At 48.9% G+C, this 22328-nt stretch overlaps 1 protein-coding gene across 1 annotated transcript; it reads right to left on the bottom strand.

Annotated features, from left to right (window-relative positions):
• Positions 1–13516: 13516 nt before the first annotated feature.
• On the bottom strand, positions 13517–21686 carry GNG4 (G protein subunit gamma 4; the record flags this gene model as incomplete). Its single annotated transcript, XM_080717001.1, has 2 exons — positions 13517–13645; positions 21588–21686. The coding sequence occupies 2 exons, from the start codon at positions 21684–21686 to the stop codon at positions 13517–13519; spliced, it is 228 nt and encodes a 75-aa protein (XP_080573127.1).
• Positions 21687–22328: the final 642 nt, after the last annotated feature.

Raw genomic sequence — 22328 nt, 5'->3', positions numbered from 1 at the left:
GGTCGTAGAAAACCTGTAAGCCTAAGGAGTTAATTGCTGATTTTTATACTTAGTAAATTTAATTAATGGGGCCAGACATTTTCTTTTAAAAGTTTTCTCTATTACAAATAAAACTTTTTTTCTGGCTAAGGATATTGAACCCAGGGGCATTCTACCTCCCAGCTACACTACACCCTTAACCCTTTGTTTATTTATTTATTTATTTATTTAGATATTGGGGGTTGAACCCAAGGGCATTTGACCTCTGAGCTGCACCCTCAGCCTTTTTTACTTTTTTTTTTTTTTTTTGGTGGTACTGGGGATGGAACCCTTCTGCCTCCGGGCTACACTCCCAGACCTATTTTATATTTTTTTCATTTGGAAACAGGATCTCTTAAGCCAGCAAGGCTGGTTTCGAACCTGCCCCATCCTCCTGTCTCCACCTCCCAAGCGCAGGGGTTACAAGCTTGGGCCACCACACCCGGCTCTTTTTTTTTTTTTTTTTTGAAACAGGGTCTCTCTGGGTTGCTGAGAGTATTGCTGTGTTGCCGAGGCTGTCTTCCAACCTGCAATCCTGTCTCAGACTCCCAAGCACTAGGATTACAAGTGTGGGCCGCCATGCCTGCCTTCAAATCCAAAATTCTTGAGGTGACGATAGCTCATTCCCCAAGTGCTGTGTGCGTGCGTGTCCTGTCACTCTTTAACTGTGTTACGATGTGAGATTGCAATGCACTAATAAAAGTATATTTTTAAAAACCGGATTGTTGGAAAACAACAAAACCAAAAAAATTCCAACGAGGCTCTACTATCTCAAATCCTGTAGGTCCGGAATTAGGGAGCCAAGTTTTCTCAAAGTTGCAGGCAGATGGCAGCTGGGCTTGAAAGCTTGGCAGTGGCTGGCTCCCGGATGGGTCATTTACATGCCAGGAGCTTTTCTAATGACGCCTTGGTAAACACACTGTCTTCTTCGTTAGTCTGTTGGTCCCAAAGAGCAGCCCTTGTGCGTGGCGGAGTGAAGTATGGGTTATGGGAGCCATCTTGGAAGCTGGCTCCCACACCTTGTCACCCAAATTTGAGAGGACATTACTATTGCTCAACGTAAGTGAAGACACTTCAAGGTCTCTGAGGACAGGAAGGAACTCTTCCTTCTGGTGGGAAACTGAATTACAAGACTGATTGCTGCCAGGCATGGTGGCACAGGCCTATAATCCTAGTGCTTGGGAGGCTGAGACAGAAGCATCGCAGATTCGAGGACAGCCTCAGCAAGTAGTGAGACATATCAACCTAATGGGACCCTGTTTGCAAAATAAAATAGGGCCGGGGATGTAGCTTGGAGGTAGAACGCCCTGGGCTCAATCCCTAGTGCCACACACACTAATAAGTAGAGGACTGATGGCTGTGGTTCTTGGGCAAATGCCATCAAGATCGGCTTAGTCGGGCGTGGTGGCACACGCTTGTAATCCCCGCGCTTGGGAGGCAGAGACAGGAGGATCGCGCAGGTTCGAAGCCAGCCGTGCGCGCTGGCTTAGGAGACCCTGTTTCCAAATAAAAATGTAAAAATAGGTCTGGGAGTGTAGCCCGAAGGTAGAAGGGCTTCCGGGAACCCCAGTACCACCAAAAAAAAAAAAAAAGATCTGCTTAGCCCTTTTCCTTCTGCTTTGACCCCAAACATGGACCCAGCACTTCCCTTTATCCCCAAGGCACAACTGACATGTTTATTTGGTGGTGATGGGGATTGAACCCAGGGGCATTCTACTCCAAGCTAACCTGGCCCTATTTTATTTTACTTTTTATTTGCGGAAAGCATCCTGCTAAATTGGAGGGGCCCCAGTCAGTTGCTGAGGAAGGGGACAGACTGGCAAGGCTCTGGCTGAAGCTGCACTGTTGAGGGGGCAGAGCCGGGTCAGGGGGCTTTAAGCATCCTCTGAAAAGAGCCACTGCAACCATAGAGTGTACCGTCCAAATCGGGTTTCCAGAGAAAGGGGAGCTGAGCCAAGGCTGGAATACACAGATTCCAGACAAGAGGGCTCTTCTGCAAACCAGGACACCTGGTGGCCCTGATCTCGAGTTTCCTCAACAGGCCCTTCCCACCAGCGCCCAGCAGGCTATCTTTCCAACGGTAGGTGGCAGTAAAAAGCTTGCCTCTTTTTGTCCCTATTTGTGGGGTTTCACATCGATTGATAAATTAACTGTCCTTATGAGCAAGCTGAAAAAAAGTAAAATTTGGTCTGTGTCTCCTGAGTGCTGACTGTCTTCAGGCACCCAGTCCCACTCAGAAAACACGCAGGACTCTTGCTAGGAGAGATTCCAGGCTTTGTGGCTTTTGCTTATCTTCTGGAAGCTTTCTAAAGACTATTCCTCAGCTGGCATAGGAATTCCAGTACCTGAGAGGCTGAGTAAGGAGGATCCTAGGTTTGAGGCCAAGACGTGGTAATTTAGGAAGACCCTGTTTCAAAATAAAAAGGGCTTGGACTGTAGCACGGCAGTGAAATGCCCCTAGTTTTAATCCCCAGCACCGGCCCCCCCCAAAAAAAAACACCATTTCTTCCCCTCTCTCTCTCTCTCTCTCTCTCTCTCTCCTCTCTCTCTCTCTCTCTCTCTCTCTCTCTCTCTCCTCTCTCTCTCTCTCTCTCTCTCTCTCTCTCCTCCCTCCCTCCCTTTCGTGTTTTTTTTTTTTTTTTTTTGTCTTGTGGCACTGGGGACTGAGCCCCAGGAATGCTTTACCACTGAGCTACATCCCCAGAATTTTTATATTTTTATTTCAAGACGGGATCTTGCCGAGTTTCTCGGGCTGGCTCGGAACGCGTGATCCTCCTGCCTCAGCCCCCTGAGTTGCAGGCATTGCACGCATACACCACCACGCCCAACCTGATACATTTCTCTGAAGCATCCTTCACAACTATACATGTTCCAAATCACGAAACTCTAGAACTTAACACTCAGCGTGGCGTGGGTTTATGTCCCCTCCTTACCTCTGATTTTTTTCCTTCATCTTGTTCCCCCTTATTCATTCTGTACCTTGGGATGTGTCAGGAATCGTGCTTTTAGAAGATCAAAGGAAAAGAAAACCAAGTTTCTCCCCTATTCTTAGCTTGTGTTTAGGTTAAAAATCAACATTATTTTATATTTGCCCAAGATGCGTCATTAAAATTACTTCAAAGCTTTTAGACCAAGCTGCGTGCAGAGAAGCCTTGCTCAGATTAATTTTCAAATGCTAGCAGAGAGGATGGTTTTCAAGATGTTACATTAATTTGCAAGAATCTCTCAGAGCCATTCCAGTCAGAGGACAGGGTGATATTTTGATCTCAAAAGATGAAAGGGCGATTCCAAGCAGCTAATTGTGCATGGGGAGTCATAATCCGTGTCGGTATGAGTGTTATGTGAGTTTGCTAGAAGATCAGGGCCAGATTCTGCTATTACACACTATCAAATGGGGTTTCCTCCTGGTTTATGCAGTGAGGTGGCTCACTTTCCCCTCAGAAACTCATGCTGGGAAGCAAAACCTACAGTGAGCTGGGCGCGGTGGGCACGCTTGTCATCCCCGTGCTTGGGAGGCGGAGACAGGAGGATCGCGCAGGTTCGAAGCCAACTGTGCTGGCTTAAGAGACCCTGTTCCCTGACAGCCTCCGCTACTTAGTGAGGACCTTTGCAACCAGTGAGACCCTGTTTCAAAATAAGTAATAAAAAATAGGGCTGGGGGTGTAGCTTGGAGATAGAATGCCCCTGGGTTCCATCCCCAGTACTGCAAAAAAAAAAAAAAAAAAAACCACTCATAAATGACAGGAAATGTGTGACCTCGTTCTGTTTATGAAGCAAAGCTGAGTGATGTCTGTTATAAAATTAGGATTCTTCTAAATCTCGCACTGGTTATCGCTCCGCCTTTTGGTACTGGAGATTGAACCCAAGGTTACTTTACCACTGACATCCCAGCACTAGTGGATTTTATTTTGAGGCGGGGTCTCCCTAAGTTACCCAAGCTGGTCTCAAACTTGTCTCCTGCCTCAGCCTTCTGAGTCGCTGAGATTTCCGGCGCCTGCTGGACGGTTTACCTATTTCGTTTGGCTGGGTTTTCAGAGAGAATTCCTTCTTTGAAATTTCTACTTCTCTTCTTCCAATTAAGGCTAAGACTGTGAAGATAGTCTATTACAGCATTTGTTAGTTCAGTAAACAAATATGTTCTCAAAAATGTAAATAGCTGTGTTGAAGTAAAACGTGTGCCAAAAACTCACATTAATTATATGCAAGTTAATAAAGCTGCTGGTGAGCAGATACATTCCTAGTAATATATTGCTGTTATCTGGGTACTAAAAATACACCATAGATTATAAATATCTGACTCAGTGTGATCACGAAGGGATTAATCACTTATATCTAAATATAAATATTATACTGGGAAAGCTTAAGCCCAATGTACTTTTTTTTCCCTTCCATTACTGGGGGTTGAACTCGGGATACAATACCACTGAGCTATATCCCCAGGCTTTTTTTAGTCCTGGAGATTGAGCCCAGGGGCATTCTACCTCTGAGCTACATCCCACGCCCTATTTTTTTTTTTTTTTTTTTGAAACACAGTCTCACTAAGTTGTAGAGGGCCTTGCCAAGTTGCTGAAGCAGGCCACAAACCTGAGAGCCTCCTGTCCCAGCCTCCCAAGTACTGGGATTACAAGCATGCACCACCATGCTCAACCATTTTTATTTTTATTTTGAAACAGGGTCTTGCTAATTTGCTGAGGCTAGCCTCGAACTTGCGATTCTACTGTCTCAGCCTCCCAAGTACCCCAGTTCTTTTTATTTTTATTTATTTAGGCTTTTTGTTTTGTTTGTTTGTTTAGCTCTTGCTAAGTTGCAGAGGCTGGTCTTGAACTTGGGATATTTCTATCTCAGCCTCCTTAGTAACTCAGTGTACTGTGTGTGTGTGTGTGTGTGTGTGTGTGTGTGGTACTAGGGATGGAACCCAGGGGCATTCTACCTCCAAGCTGCATCACCAGCCCTATATTTTATTTTATTTTATTTTATTTTATTTTATTTTATTTTATTTTATTTTATTGGTAGTACTGGGGATGGAACCCTTCTACCTCCGGGCTACACTCCCAGACCTATTTTATAGATTTTATTTGGAAACAGGGTCTCTTAAGCCAGCAAGGCTGGCTTTGAACCTGTGGGATCCTCCTTTCTCTCCCTCCCAAGCGCAGGGATTACAAGTGTGCACCACCCACGCCCAGCTTTTTTATTTTTTATTATTTATTTTGAAATAGGGTCTCACTAGCCGGGCATGGTGGTGCACACTTATAATCCCAGTCTTGGGAGGCTGAGACAGGAGGATTACACAGGTTCAAAGCCAGCCTCAGCTACTTAGTGAGGCTCTCAACAACTTACTGAGACCCTGTTTCCAAATAAAATATAAAATAGGTCTGGGAGTATAGCCTGAAGGTAGAAAGCCCCTAGGTTTCATCCCCAAACCCCCCCCCCACACACACACACGCAAATAGTGTCTTACTAAATGACAGAAGGCCTCACTAAGTAGCTCAGGCCATCCTTAAACCTGTGCTCCTCCTGTCTCAGACTCCTAAATTCTGGGATTACAAGCATGTGCCACCATGCCCGGCTTGTTTTGTTTTTTGGTACTGGGGATTGAACCTAGGGGCATTCTACCTCTGAGCTGCACCCCTGCCCTATTTTTTATTCTTTATTTTGAAACAGGGTCTCACTGAGTTGCACAGGGCCTAAGTAGCTGAGGCTGGCCGCGAACGGCGATCCTCCTGTCTCAGCCTCCCGAATGCTGTGATTCCAAGCCTGCGCCACCACGCCCGGCTGCCTTCCACACTTTCTTGTTCCTGTGTAATTTTAACTAAAATAGGAGGTGCCCATGAGAATCTGCACTTCTGCGTGTTAGAGACCAGTGAGGGCTAAGAGGAAACGACTGATTACTTGGCGAGGAAGCAGGTGTTGGCGCAGTGGCCCTGCCACAGAGCACTGGCTTTATTTAGGACAATGGACTAATTCTTCCATTCTGCCCCCAAGGATTGGCTTAGACTTAAAATTAAGTTGAATGATGTCTAATTTAACTTAAAGAAAAAAGAACTGTTACAAGAATGCCAAGAGGCTCCGGGTAAATGAGAAGAATTTTACCAAATGATTTGGAAAAGAAAGAGAATGAACGCTTGTCCACACACCTGGCCACAGTAATAATACGTGAATGATACGTGAATAGAATAGACTACGTGAATAGAATGAGCTTGTCCACACACCTGGCCACAGTAATAATAGTCTCTTTCCTCCTCGGAATTCTTCGGCACCCCGACACGCGCCAAATAATGGGCCTTAGGCGTAAGCTGAACTAATGTTACCTTTGTGATTCACAGTCCCTTTTCTTTTCAAGCTATTCTTTCCTTTCTTAGGCAGAGGCAGCCCTCCCCAGGCCTTAATTACCACAATTACCCCAGCATCCAGCGACACAGTGTGAAGGGGCTTTTAGAACCTACAGGTGGCTCACGGCTTTTAAGCGCCAAGAAAAGAAAACAGGACCACAAAGTGGACGTGGCTCGCATGGGCTCCGGGCAGCTTTTTCTTTTTTTAAATGGGTTGCAGAAGGGACAGGACCTCTTGGTTCTTAAACCCCATGATGTCTGGCAGACTGACTTGGAGTTAGATCTTGTTGTCTGATGTTGGCCAAGTTATTTCACTAGAAGTCTGTTTCCTCAGACTAATAATAACTTACAAACGTGTGTGTGTGGGGGGGGGGTGGTACTGGAGATTGAGCCCAGGCACCTTCTGCCTCTGAGCTGCACCCCTGGCCCTATTTTATTTATTTAATTCATTTATTTCCTTTTTTATATACTGAGGATTGAACCCAGAGCATTCTACCACCAAGCTACAATCCTAACCCAATTTTATTTCTTCCTCTGAAACAGGGTTTCAAAGGTTGATGACTGTCTCACTACTTGCAGAGGCTGTCCTCGAACCTGTGATCCTCTTGTCTTAGCCTCCCAAGTACTAGGATTACAGGGGTGCGCCACCACGCCCGGCTTCTATTTTATGTTTTATTTTGAAACAGGGTCTCACTGGGGTGCTGGTGGTCTTGCCTAAGTTGCTGAGGTTGTCCTCAAACCTATGATCCTCCTGTCTCTCTCTGCCTCCCAAGTGCTCCTGCATTCCTCTAATTCTAGTACTTGGGAGGCTGAGAAAGGAGGATTGCAGGTTCAAGGCCAATCTCAGCAATTTAGTGAGGCCCTCAGCAATCACTGGAGACCCTGTTTCAAAATCAAAATAAAATAAGCGGGGCTAGGTGGTGCACACTCGTAAATCCCAGTATTTAGAAGGCTGAGACAGGAGGACCGCAGGTTCACAGCCAGCCTCAGCAACCTTGTGAAGCCCTGTGCAACTTGGAGAGACCCTATTTCAAAAAAAATAAATAAATAATAAAATCTTGCTGGAGGTATAGCTTGGCGGTTGTATACCCCTGAGTTCAATCTTCAGTACAACCAAAAAAATTAAAATAAAAAATAGCCAGGCATGGTAGTGAACGCTTGTCATCCCAGTACTTGGGAGGCTGAGACAGGAGGATTATGCAGGTTCGAAGCCAGCCTTAGCTACTTAGTGAGCCTCTCATCAACTCAGTGAGACCCTGTTTCCAAACAAAATATAAAATAGGCCGGGCGTGGTGGCGCACGCTTGTAATCCCCGCGCTTGGGAGGCAGAGACAGGAGGATCGCGCAGGTTCGAAGCCAGCCGCGCGCACTGGCTTAGGAGACCCTGTTTCCAAATAAAAATGTAAAAATAGGTCTGGGAGTGTAGCCCGGAGGTAGAAGGGCTTCCAGGAACCCCAGTACCACCAAAAAAAAAAAAAAGAAAAAAAATATATATTAGGTCTGGGAGTATAGTCTGGAGGTAGAAAGCCCCTGGGTTCCATCCCCAGTACCACAAAAATGTGTGTGTGTGTGTGTGTGTGTGTGTGTGTGTGTGTGTGTGTTTTACCTCATATGGCCCCTGGTTTAAATCCCCAGCACTGCAAAAAACAAAACAAAACAAAGCAAAATACAAAGAAAAAAACCCCAGCGTGAACAGGATAGGACTCAGCACATCCTGCAAAGCGGAGGCAGGTGTCAACACGGGTGTTTGATCAGAGGCTCGATGCACTGGTTCATCCCACTTACCCCGAAGCCCGCAGACTGGGCAGAAACCTCCTCCACCAGCACTGTGCCGGCCTGGGTCCTGTGTGCAGAATGGGGCCGGGTGTGCTTCTGGGCGGCAGGAACCCGCCCAGGACCTGGTGCCTTCAGCCGGAAGGACTGAGAGGACGCGTGAGTGGTCCTGTCCAGGCTGCTGCAGTGGCCGGGCTCCCTCGGATCCAAACGTGACTTGCCTTCATTATTTCTCATCAAAGCTGAATGGCTGACCCTGCCTTTGCTCCTCCCGCACTCCTCGGAGGAGGGCTGCTGACAATTCTCATTTATTGTTGAGTTCTGTGAGGGCTGGAGCTCAGAATCAAAGCGTGACCTTCGGACTCCTGTGGCAGGAGTGCCCGCGTGATCCTCCTCTGTGATCGCCATGCTGTGCCCAGCAGAGCTGCTACTGGCGTGCCAGGGAGACAGCTCTGAGATCCTCAGAAACCAGGGAGGCTTGGGAGTGCCCGGGACTGGAGCAGAGGGGAAGGAGCAGGAGGCAGGCCTGGTGTCGCTGCCCAGAGCATCCTGGTGACTCTGGGTTCTCCCTTCCATCCTTCCTTCCTTCCTTTCTTCTTTCCTTCCTTCCTTCCTTTCTCTCCTCCCCTCTTTCTTTCCTTTCTTTAGTGGTACTGGGAAATTGAACTCATGGGCATGCTACCTCCAAGCTACACTCCCATCTCATTTTACTTTTTATTTTGAAACAGGGTCTCGCTGGGTTGCTGAGGGTCTAAGTTCCCAAGGTTGTCCTGGAAGCCGTGGTCCTTCTGTCTCAGCCTTCCAAGTACTGAGATTACAGGCATGTGCCATCACACCTGATGTCTGTGGGTTCTTGCTCCAGAGCTGATGTCTAATGACGGTTTTGTGGCGGCCCATCCTCTCCCTCCATTCCTGATGGCCAGAAATCAGAAAGGCTGGCAGGATGTCACCTCTGCTATCCAGTGGGGAGCCCCTGCAGGATTCTTCACCGGCTCCCCAAATCCCAAAGTACAGAGTTCATGCGATCCGTTCACAGCAAGCCACCTGTGTTACATTGACAGCGAGATATCAGGCAGCTGTGGGTTGTAAGTTCTCTGCTGTTTAAAATATTACCTAACACTCTTAAAATGCCCCACGAGTCATGTTAGTCATCATCAATATCATGTTAGTGATGCTATGTCACAGAATCAGAAGCTGAGCAGATTGTAGCCGGGTGCGGGGTACACACCTGGAATCCCAGTCCTGGGGAGGTTGAAACTGAAGGCCTGTAGGTTCAAGACCAGCCTCGGCAACTGAGTGAGACCCTGTTTCCAAATGAAAATTAAATAGGAGTGAGGGGTATGTAGCCTGGAGGTAGAACACCCCTGTGTTCTATCCCCAGTACCACACACACACACAAAGTAGGGGCTCGGAGTGTAGCTCAAAGGAAGAATGCCCCGGGCATTCAATCTCCAGTACCTCCCACCCTCCCCCTAAAATGTTGAGCAAATTGCCAAAAAAGAAATAAGAAGTAAACATAGGATTCATGATTATTAGCCACAAAACCCAACTTTTTATTGAAGAATAATGTACGTACAGGAAAGCTCCCACATCAAAAGTGTACACCTGGAATTTTCACAGACGGAACACATTCAGATGTGGGCAACAGACCCAGAAACAGAACATTCCGGAAGCTCCCCACTGCCCCTTTCTGGTTCCTGCCCCCTTGGTAGTAACTCCTGTCTCTACTTTGGACAATGAGGATTAGTTTTGCCAGGTTTTGGACTTGATAACATCAAAATCAAATGGCATGTACACTTTTTCCAGCTCAGCGCTAGGTGGATACGCACACCGTGTTGTCGGATGGCGTTGAAAACCACCCATCCTCAGGCTGTAGAACCCATCGCGAGAATATACCCTACTTTCTTCATCCATTCAACATGGGCAATTAGGTGCTTTCTGGGTGTTTTTTTTTTTATGAATAGAACATTTCTTCTAACAAGTATATGTACATATTCCTGCTGAGTATACACTCGGGAGTGGACTTGTTAGGTCACATGGTATTTACAGCTCCTATTTCATGAAAGGATAAGGAATTTACTGGATGCAGTGTGGAGGCTCAAAGAACAAACAGGAGGCTAGACGGGACATGTCAGAAGATGGCTGGGGCGAGACAGCTCAATGGAGCCAAGGAATGGAGCCAGAACAGTTTTCCCAGGAAGCTGCCATGCCTGGACATCGTGACTGGTAAGCGCACATCCCTACAGCCCAGCAGCCCTAGACACCCGTCCTACTGGACTATCACCGGAGCTGCAGCACCTCTCATAAAACGACACTCAGCACCCCTTCATTTCTGTGCACTGGCTCACAGCACCAAGCAAGCGGTCCAGGTGGTCTACCCATCACTGACCCTTCCTGGCTGGTACGGAGCTGGGGAGGTGGCGCCTGAGAGACCGGGAACAGCCCTCTGCTTCTCTTTCCACAGCGGGAGGCGAGTACCACGTTCCATAAATTCAAACAGAAGAGGTGATGTCCCCCGTCCAGAGAGCGGATGCTGAACAGAAAGCAGAAATAGCTTTCTGAAGCATCCAACCCAAAATTTCACCATTTTGTAACATTGTAGGAACTTAAGATAATTTGAGTGTAAACATAATTTTTGTAATGGAATAAATCTACCTGTTCAATAAAAATGTTCATCTCCAAAAAAATTCATTCGAAGGGACACCTGCCCAAAGCAGATGCGGCCAGGACGAACCCACGGCGGCAGCGGGGTTCGTTTCCTTGATCTTTAGTGATTAGCGGAACGTGCATCTCACAGCCCACGCGCGGTAACCTGCCTTTCAGGGGCTGGCTGCGTTCAGGAACACTCAGAAAGCAGAATCCACAAAACGTGCCACGGGTTTGGAAGGGAGGGGTGCTGGGAAAGGTCGGAAAAGCATCTCAAGGAGAGATGTAAAGAAGAGAGTTGGAAGCCGGGCGTGGTGGCTCAAGCTGGTAATCCCAGCATTCGGGAGGCTGAGACAGGAGGATCACGGTTTGCGGACAGCCTCAGCTACTTAGTGAGGCCCTTCGCAACTCAGTGAGACCCTGTTTCAAAAAATAAATAAATAAATAAATGGGCAGGGGTTGTAGCTCAGAGGTCAAATGCCTCTGGGTTCCAGCCCCAGACCCGCAAAAAAAAGAAGAGAGTTGGAGAAGGACGAAAAGAGAGAGAAGGGGCAGAATAGGGAATAAAAGCAGGAGCAAATGAGGAGCGCGTTGGGCGGGAGACTGAGAGCGCACTGTTCTCCTGACCGACTCGCCACTCCGTGTGCTTCCATCCCATGCGCTTTACGGCTCGTGCCTTGCTTCATCAGGCTCATGATGCGGACTTGGACCAGGAAATAAGGAGATGCTGGCCACAACCTAAACCATAGAAGGCCTGGAAGTCTTACCATCATGGCCGGCGTAGAGTTCTGGGGCATTCTAAGAACACAGCTTCCCAAAACCCTAGTGTCATCAGAGAGCCTTCAAAGAGAAAAGAAAAATCAAGGACTGATGCTGTGCTAAAGCCATTTACGAGGGTGCCAAGTCATTAATGGATCTGAAAATTACATTTGCCATTTTACAGGCAATTATAGCCTCCATCCAGCCGAACCAGGGCATCTTTGAAGACAGGCATCTTTCTCCTCCATTATAGCCTGGTATTTGTTTTAAATGATAATCAGAGCTTCCCTTCCCTTCCTCCCAGACTGAAAGGCAGGAGGAGTAATTACCACTGTCCCCAATTTGCAGGTTAGAACAATGGCTTGCAGTGTCACAAGCCCCTGCCAGAGCCAGGGAGGGAGGGAGGCAGTTTCTGAATACAGAACAGAACACAGGGAGGAGAGTTCTCCCGGGGCTCATCCTCCTCCTTCATGGGGGTGATGATGTGGTTCGCATGGGGCTGCGGGTTCCTCTCAGAAGAGCTGACTAGCTGCTGTCTAGTCTCTCTCAGGGAATTCCAAGGATCCTCTTCTATAAAATGCCCTTGCATGATGCTCAGAAGGCTTCCTCTTGGCAGCGCTGGGAAGAGAAGTGTGCGCTGCACAGAGTGGGCTGGGGCAGCAGACAGGGCTGCTTCCAGATGTGCAGCTCAGATTGTCTGTGTGTCTCACCCACCTGCAACAGGCGAACCTGGGAGACGTCCTAGCTCTGGGGCACCTGCACAGAAGTCCCAGCCTTCTGGCTTACTTCCTGTAACTTTGCACAAACGACATCACCTCCTGGTACCTCAGTCTCCCCTCTCTCTAAGACAAGCCTGCGGTCATAGCATTTACTGTTGGAGGATTAAGTAAGAGCCGGGCGTGGTGGCGCACGCTTGTAATCCCCACGCTTGGGAGGAGGAGATAGGAGGATTGTGCAGGTTCGAAGCCAGTCTCTCTGGCTTAAGGGAATCTCTTTCCAAATAAAAATATAAAAAGTAGGTCTGGGAGTATAGCCCAGAGGTAGAGGGCTTCCAGGAACCCCAGCACCACCAAAAAAAAAAAAAAAAAAACTAAGTTAACACAGGTCAGATCAGTGGGTGGCAGCAGAGTGGCCCCTTTGAAACCCTAGAGGGGCCAGTGCTGTGCCCAGGAAGAATCCTTGGGATCCAGCCTGCCTGAGAGCTATGGAGTAGGGGTCGGAGCAGGAGGGAGCAGGAAGAGGTGGCCATGGAGAGGGGGACAGCCCTGCAGGTCTGGCGGGAGCGTGGAAACTGCTGGCTGTCACGGGGACCACTTCTGGGCCAGGTGGCCAATGTCCACACTATAGCCACAGCTGGAGGGGGAAGGTCCATGTCCAAAATGGCCCCTGGGAAACACGGAGGCAAGAGCCCCCTCCCCGGCTGGGCTGCACAGACCCCGAACAACACGGGCTAAGGAAACCCTTCCCAGCCCAAGGTTTGGTTCCCTTTAACAGGAGGATGGAAAAGTTGGAGATGAAAAGGGGCCGAGCTGCCTTCTCCAGGGAGGATGCGGGAACCTATACCTCTCCGCAGCCCTGGTGCTCCCATTTGATACCGAATTCTTGCACACGGGGTGGAGGGAGACTGGGGCATAAATTTCCATCTTAATAAGTTGTCCACTGAATTCCTTAGCTTGATGTACGTACACTTGGGCATCAATGTTTAAAAACCATAAACCCTTAACTCCACACTTATTTTGATATGGCACATTTGTTATTTGACTATAAAAATGTCTATTTTCTCTTTGCCGCTAATGAAAAAGAACATAAAATGAAGGGGCGGGGGGAAGAAAAGAAATGGAATGTCAGGGAAAACCCATGAACGCAGGAGGCAGCCCGGCCACCACCGTGGGATGGGCGGGGACGGGCGAGGGGCTCGCTGGAGCTCAGAGCATGCGTGGTCTCCACGAGGACTCGGGGGGGACAGGAGTGGGGTGTCTCATCACGCAGGGTCAGAGGATGGTACAAAAGAACTTCTTCTCCCGGAAGGGGTTTTCTGAGGCAGGCACAGGGATGATGAGCGGGTCTTCCCGTACATGGGCTTCGCAGTAGGCCAGGAGGTCCGCGGCGGCCTGGGAGACCTGCGGGGACACACACGGGGACCTGGTTAAAGACCCTCCTGGGGCGGCCCAGCGGGGAGCCCCGCGTGGACAGTGGGTACCCCAAGGACTGGCTGTAGGGTGAGTATGACCAGGGACGGGACATGGGTGCCCGGGCTGCACAGGGTCACCAGGGATGCTGCCCTGGGATGCTGGGATGGCATTGCAGAGAGCCGAGGAGCTGGCGGGAAGGCCTGGACATTCATGTCTCTCTCCCAGCGAGGGGAGAAGAGGGACTAGGCCAGGAGCCGCACGATGACTGCTACGCGGTCCCTGGCCAAGCTGGGGGTGGGGGTTGTATCTATTATCATTATTAATTTTTTCTCTCAGTCCATTTTTTTGTATTGGGGATTCTACCTCTGAGTGATATATGTATATAAAATGAATAAATAACACTTAAATGTATATATATGTATATATTATTTATTGAAAAAAATTTTTGCAGTACTGAGGATAGAACTCCAAGCTATACCCCCAGCCCTATGTTTTGTTCTTTATTTTGAAACTGGGTCTCACTAGGTTGCAAAGGGCCTCGCTAAGTAGCTAAGGCTGTCCTCGAACCATGATCCTCTAGTCTCAGCCTCCCAAATGCTGGGATTACAAGCATGTGCCACCATGCCCAGCTCTATTATCTATTATTATTATTATTATTATTATTATTTTATTTTGTGGTACTGAGGTGGAACCCAGGGGCTATTCTACCCCCGGGCTATACTCCCAGACCTATTTTATTATACTTTATTTGGAAACAGGGTCTCACTAAGTTGCTGAGAGCCTCACTAAGTAGCTGAGGCTGGCTTCGAACCTGTGCCAGCCTCCTGTCTCAGCCTTCCAAGCTCTGGGATTACAAGAGTAATTTTTATTTTATAACAGGGTATTACTAAGTTGCGGAGGCAGTCCTCTAACCTGGGATCCTCCTGTCTCAGCTTCCCATGTACTGGATTACATCGCTGCACCTGGCTAAGAACGTACCTTCTAACTGGGGGTGGCCACTCGCCTGCAGAGCAAACCACCCCTGGACAGGAAGCCCTTTCTTTTCTGCTTTCCTCCAGGCTTATCTTAATTGGTGCATGATGACTGTGCATCAAACTGTCCCCCACCTGCAGAGGAAGAGCTGGGGGCGAGGGTGGCCTGCGGAGAAGCACGTGCTTTTCAAGAAAGGGGAGATGAAGTTACCAGTTCCCTTTGCTCAGCACCATGTCATGCGCTTGGTAGCCGTGTGGCCCGTGTGCTAACTCAGCCTGCCAATTAGGCCGTTCCGCAGAAAGTGCTCATTAGGGCCACAGGCAGGGGGAGTACGGCCGCCAAAGGCCATCTTTTCAGTACATTGGAGGTCTAAATCTTTTCTAGAATGAAGATAGAGACACCCCACAAATCATCGTCAAGAAAGTGTGCTTTGAGGCCTCTGGCCATGTAAGCATCACGCATTCCCTTTCCAGGTTCTGTGCGTGTGTGTGTGTGTGTGTGTGTGTGTGTGTGTGTGTGTGTGTGTCACTGGGGGTTGAATACAGGGGCATCCAACCTCTAAGCTACACCCCTGGCTCTATTTTATTCTTTTGTTTTAGAAACAGAGTCTTGCTAGGTTGCTGAGATCTCACTAAGTTGCTGAGGCTGGCCTAGAACCTGCGACACTCCTGTTAGCCTGAAGTGTGCGCCGCCATGCCTCGCTCCCCTTCAAGTTTTTTTTTTTTTTTTTTTTTTGGTGCATTGTAGTTATACGTCTTATGGAGTACAAGATGGTAGAGGCTTACATGCACGTATCACTCATTTAGCCCTTCCCCAGTTCGCACCCCATTCCCTCCCCGTCCCTCTTTCTTATGTTTGACTTAGTAGTTGACTTTGATATGTTTGTGAGTGTACATCATGCACAAGAGGGAATTTCCCTCGGTTGCCCTCTGGAGCTAACTAGAAGAGTCAGAAATAAAGAAGTCACTATAATAATGAGTATGCGTGCCAGGCCGGGCATGGTGGTGCATGCCTGTAGTCTCACCCTCTACAAAGCTGAGAGGAAGTTTGCAGGTTCAAGTCCAGCCTGGGCAATTTAGTGAGGCCTTCAGCAACTTAGTCGGCCTTGTTTCAAAATAAAATATCCAAAGGGCTGAGGGTGCAGCTCAGAGGTAGAATGCCCCTGGGTTCTATCTCCCCACAAGAGCTTACTTACGGGACACAGTGGCACAGACTTATAATCCCCATAACTGGAAGACTGAGACAGGAGGATCACAGGTTCAAATTTGGCCTGGGAAATTAGTGAGGCCCTCAGCAACTCAGCAAGACCCCGTTTCAAAACAACAACAACAAAAAAAATCAAAAGGGCTGGGGAGGTATAGTTCATAGGTCGAATACTCCTGAGTTCTATTCCCAGTGTCACCACCCCCTAAATAGTTTACATGCTGGGTGTGGTGGTGCACACCTACAATCCTAGTACTTGGGAGACTACAGGAGGATTGCAGGCTTGAGGCCAGTGCACAGTAACTTAGACCTCATTTCAAAATAAAAAAATAAAAATAAAAAAATCTGGGGTTGTTGCTTAGAGGTAGAGCACCCAGGGATTCAATCCCAGCCACACACACACACACACACACACACACACACACACACACACACACGTCTACTTATGGATAGCTGTGTCTAGTAGAGTGTAAGTCATTTCACAACAAAATATTCAAGGCAGTTCCCTCTTGCCAGACACATAGCGTCCAGAGTCCCTTCATTCCTGTAGAGCTAACATACCTTGGATAGCCCTTGGTGTGTCAGTATGGGGAATGACCTAGGAAGATTTGGGAAAGCTCTGATTATTAATATATTTCAAAGGAAAATAAGTGGTATATTTCAAAATAGTTGTGTTAAAATGGAGGCAGACATGGATAAAGAAAGGACTTGGTTTCTGCCCAAAACAGGCAGCTATTCCAGTGTAAATCAACCTAGCTCAAAGTACTTAACAAGTCAATAGAGGAGAGCTGGGGCTTCCTCTTTCTTAAGACAGATCTACCTGATCTAGGGGGGATGGGGCAGGGTTTGGCCTTGCCCTCCATGAAAGGAGACACCTTACCCCACCTTCCTAGGGGAGGTACCTTACAGGGACGTTCACATCAGAGTCACCCAAACAAGATGGAGGTCATGGGTATAAAAAGGCCAAGTCCACATGTAAGCCCTTGGGTGTACTCATTCGAGTCATCCCCTCATGCCATCTTGGCATGGGGCTGTATTTCTATTTTCTGTATTTCTATCTTTTTAATAAACTCCTTTACATCTTCGGCAGCTGTCCAAGCGATGAATACTTATTCTTAGCTTAGGACAAGAATCCATGGTTTTTCTGTTTGTCTGTGTGGTGGTGGGGGGGGATTACTTCTCCCCACACACACCACGCACATCCCCCCCACCCCGCAACACTTGGCATCGACTGTAATGTGCCTGGAAAAGAAAAACCCAGGTAAGGACCGTCTTCATGTGCCTTGCACATGAGACGCGACATCCTGACCCGCAGTCTGACATCCCGGTGCTAATTAACCTTGCACCTACTCCTCAGGCTGAGCGGAGGGTTTTCCTTATCAGCCCTGGGTTGATTTTTGTGACTAGAGGTTTCTTTCTTATAAATCATGGGTTTCAGACATCACCAGATTCCTTACAAGATCTGCCTTTTCCAAAACCTAATATGGACGATTTGCTTTCGCAGATGGAATTTTATTCTGGTAGAAAACTCACAACTCCTTTGTGGTTGACACTTTCTTGCCACGCCCCACCAGCTCTCTCTCACTTCTGCTAGGATGAGATTCCCTGTGTGTCTCTGCCTCCCGCCTTAGTGTGGACTTGCTGGAGTTATAAGACAGGGCCAGGCATGTAGCTCAGTGGTAGAGTGCTTGCCTAGCATGGGCGAGGCCCTGGGTTTGATTCCCAGTACCACAAAGAGAAAGTTACAAGACAGCAGATGTTTAAAAGGCTCAGTAATCTGGGAACAACTGTGGAATTTTACCATTGTGTTTCAGAGTAAAAGGGGAGATTAAACTGGCCCAAGTTAGCACATAATCCTGTTAGCTGCACTCTAATTACTAGCTTCAGTGATGGGAGAGAGTGTTGCAATTACTATAGTCACACTGCATGACAAGACAGATGACATAATTACTACCCTCGCTGTCACACCCACCGCACTTATCTTCTGCATCTAAAAACACACCTATTTCTCAGCAGGCTGGCCTGTCGAACAATACTTTTTGGAGTCAATTAAAAGCATCTTGGTGGGCTCCGCTTGCCCTTCCCTGTGCCCCCAGAACACAAAGTAGGATCCGGGCTGAGAGCACAGCTGGGTTGCAGCCAGAATGGTGCAGTGGTGCCCAGTGGTGCCCTCTCCAAGGTCAAGATGGTGCCCACTCCAACAGAAGACACACCACTAGTCCCAGCGAGCCCCTTGGGAGAGTGCGTTCCTATGAGTTTTTCTTCCTCTAACACTGGAAAGTATTTGAGACCGACACACCAATTCCTCAGGGCAATCTCTAGACACTTCCTTCCATCTATGGCTTTCGGCGGGTCCCAGATCAATGGAGGCAATTCTCAGCCACGGGTAAGTGGCCTGGACAGGGAGGGGCTTCTGCCCACCCAGCGGGTCCTGGGCCACGGACAGCATGTATCTGGGAGGGGATGAAGCCTGCATGGACCGGGTGAAGGTGAGTACGCGCCAGCTGGACACACCTCCTGCTCCCAGTACCACAAAAATAAATAAAAACTGTAGCAGCTGGGCACAGTGTTGCACACTTATAATCCCAGCATCCGGGAAGCTGAGACAGGAGGATTGTGGCTCGCGGACAATCTCAACTACTTAGTGAGGCCTCTACAACTTAGTGAGACCCTATTTCAAAATCAAGAATAAAGACGGGTGTGGTAGTGTATGCCTGTAATCCCAGCATTCTGGACGCTGAGACTGGAGGATCGTGAGTCGTGGACAGCCTCAGCTACTTAGCGAGGCCCTCTGCAACTCAGTGAGACCCTGTTTCAAAAATAAAAAGACTAGCTGGGCGTGGTGGCGCACGCTTGTAATCCCAGCACTGGGGAGGCTGAGACAGGAGGATGGCACAGATTTGAAGCCAGCCTCAGCTACTTAGTGAGACCCTGTTTGCAAATAAAGTATAAAATAGGTCTGAGAGTGTAGCCTGGAGGTAGAAAAGCCCCTGCGTTCCACCCCCCATACCACATACACACAAAAAAAAAGACTAAAAAATAGGGCTGGGGGGTACACCAGATACACTGTGGGAGATACACCAGGTACACTGTGGGGGGTACACCAGGTACACTGTGGGGGGTACACCAGGTACACTGTGGGGGTACACCAGGTACACGTGGGGGTACACCAGGTACACGTGGGGGTACACCAGGTCCACTGTGGGGGTACACCAGGTACACGTGGGGGTACACCAGGTCCACTGTGGGGGTACACCAGGTACACGTGGGGGTACACCAGGTCCACTGTGGGGGTATACCAGGTACACGTTGGGGGTACACCAGGTACACGTGGGGGTATACCAGGTACACTGTGGGGGTACACCAGGTACACGTGGGGGTACACCAGGTCCACTGTGGCTCTCCTCCTTTAACCACGGCTGGCTTGGCTGTACATCTTTCTGATTTGGCTTCAGAAATGCAACCATGTGTATCTTATCTTCTGGGGGAAAAACAAAACCACAGAAAACACATTTTGCTTTCCCAAAAGAATTCGCACCCTGGCAGCTCTGCTTCTGACTTTTAGGAAAAAGTGCTAGGAAGAAATAAGGCTGAGACACGTTACAGATGTATCTGTTAGAAGTATAAAGTAAAACTCTGAATCAAATACAAATGTGTAAAAACCAAAAGCCTGATGCCCAACAGCATTTCTCAGCCAACTGCTGTACCTTTCTCACTTGACTCCATCAAATGGAATGAGGACTGTTCAGGCTGATAAAAGTAACTGGGAGTACAGATAACCCCAATGCATTTAACACTTGAATTTTGAATATACTTTTTTTTTTTTTTTTTTAGTACTGGGCATTGAACCCAGTGGCATGCTATCTCTGAGCTATATGCGGTAGCTCTACTTTTTATTCTTGATTTTGAAACAGGATCTCACTAAGTTGCAGAAGGCCTCAATAAGTAGCGACAGCTGGCTGCAAACCTGCAATCCTCCCGTCTCAGCCTCCTAAGTCCTGGGATTACAAGCACGTGCCACCATGCCTAGTTCATATATTATTTTGAAATGGGGGGGGGGGGTCTCAGTAAGTTGCCTAGGGCCTCGCTAGATTACTGAGGTTGGCCTAGAATCTGCGATCCTCCTGTCTCTGGATTGCTGAGGTTGACCTAGAATCTGAGATTCTCCTGTCTCTGCCTCCCAAACTACTGGGATTATAGTCGTGCGCCACCACCCCTGGCTTAAAAAGAGAAAAGGGTTCTTGTGGCTCACAGTCTCAGAGGTGCCAGCCCATGGCATCTGGGGTTGGCACACAGTCATGGGCCAGCATACAGGCATCTGGGGTGTGTGGGGTGGTTAGTACATCATTGTGGTGAACATGTATCAGAGCCGAGCCGTTCACCCCATGACCAGGATGCAAACGTGAGGAGACCCCGAAAGCCCCCCACCGGGCCCCTCTCTTAAATGTCCCACCACCTTCCAGTAGCGCCAAGTTGAGGACCAGCCTTTAGCACAGGGGCCTTTGACGGTGGTGGTGGGGGATTATTCCAAGTCCAAGACTACAGCCCTGGAGTTATGGGCATGTGCAGGACACAGGTGTCCAAGCACCTGGGGCTCACTTGTCCCAACTTGCATCCTACGGGGTCCCTGCTGTCTCCTATTCTCTCCTGTCACTTCCGCCTCCGTGAAGAGCTTGTCCCCTGAAGCCTGGGGGAGAGAGAGTGACTCCTCTTACAGCTGGCCAGCTGTACTCAAGCACAGGGATCAGTTTCGATGCTGGAGCCTCAGAGAGGGGCGTCTGCTCTACCAACAGCAGGATTCAGGAGCCCCCATTGCCGTGGTGTCTCTTTTTAGAATCCTAGAGGCCTGAGCAAGAGTCTTGGATCCGTGTGCCTGAGACCACTGACACCGTGCCCTGGGCTTTCCTGTTGCCCTTCCTGATGGCTCCTTCCCACTCTCCCGCAGCCCGTAGCTCCCACACTCTGTGTGGCCTCTGGCCTAGCTTCTAAGTAGCATTTGCAGACATGGTACCTTTATCCTGTGGTGTGTGTGTGTGTGTGTGTGTGTGTGTGTGTGTGTGTGTGTGTAAGTGATACCGGGGATTGAACCCAGGGGCATTCTGCCTCTCAGCCATACCCTCCCTCAGCACGGTTTTATTTTATATTTGGAAACAAGGTCTCACTAAGTTGCCGACAGTCTCACTAAGTTGCTGAGGCCGGCTGTGAACCTGCGATCCTCCTGTCTCAGCCTCCCAACTCCTGAGATCACAGGCGTGCGCCGCCATACCCAGGGTGGCTTTATCTTGCTGCAGCTCTCCCAGTCTGAGGAGGACTGCACTGGGCAGAGAAACACGCACGGCGGAAGGTGGCTGGCCTTCTTCTCCTCTTTCCCTGAGGAATATAAGACAAACACAAGCATGGTCCAGTGCTTCCCCGGCAAAGACCCTGTCAAATGCGTGATGTCATCTAACCTCAGAGTCACTGCATCGGCGAGGCTCTGCGATCGAGCTCACTGCTCAGCTCTCTCCCTCACTGGCTGGCAGGGCCAACGTAGTTTGAACAGCACCGAGCTGACAAGGAATCTATTTTTGGTGCCTCTGCATGGAATTCACAAATGCTGTGGGTTTTGAAATCCTGCGGGCACACCCTGAAGCATACACTCGTTTGTAAACATCGCACCTGTCCAGGTTGGCTGGGCGCTCTGTCTGGGGATGCTCTTAACCCGCCGCCGGGCTGCTCTGGGAGCGGGAGGCGCGTCCGGCTGGCGTGCACTCACCTTTACCCGGTCCATGCAGGCTTCCATCTTCAGCTGCTCCACTGCTTTCCGGGCCTGGGAGATGCTGGTGGTGCTGTTATTGGACATGCCCTCTTTCATTCTGCTGCCCCTGGAAGCAACCACAATGAAAGGGTTGGAAGTGCCGCAGCCCCTCCCCAGCCGGCCCCCACCTCTCGCCACCTGCAGCTTCTCCCGTCCCAGCCAGGGAGGACAGGGGGACCCTCTTGGGATAGAGAGAGGAATGCTTCAGGACAGCGAGGACACAAGACCTTGCACTCTGTGGAAAGACCTCCTCGGCCTCAGGGAGGGCCAGGAGGCGCTTTAACACCACCAGGGCAGTCCGAAGACCTGGACATCTGTTAGAAATAAATCATTTCCATACACGTGTGCACGTCCATTCTAGTGGCCCAGAAAGTTGGTACGACAGTATTAACGTTTGCACTGCAAGTAAAGCACAGAAGTCAGAGAAATGAAGTCCACAGCCAGAAGTCCCAGAGACAACAGGTATGGATCAAGAACCCGAACTTCGGGCTTTGAAGCCTGGCTGAGCATTCTGTCCAGTCTCAGAGGGCTGTCAAGTGGCCTGCGGCTCTGAGCACACGTCTCCAATGAATAAAACCACATTATTATTATTATTATTAATTATTATTAATTATTATTATTTTATTATTATTTTTTGGTACTGGGGATTGAACCCAGGGGCATTCTATCTCTGAGCTACACCCCAACTCTATTTTTCAT

The sequence above is a fragment of the Muscardinus avellanarius genome (genome assembly GCF_963383645.1).
Source record: "Muscardinus avellanarius genome assembly, chromosome: 20".
In the NCBI taxonomy this organism is placed as follows: Eukaryota; Metazoa; Chordata; class Mammalia; order Rodentia; family Gliridae; genus Muscardinus; species Muscardinus avellanarius.
The sequence above is the reverse complement of the archived record's forward strand: the minus strand, read 5'-3'. Positions and strand labels throughout refer to the sequence as shown.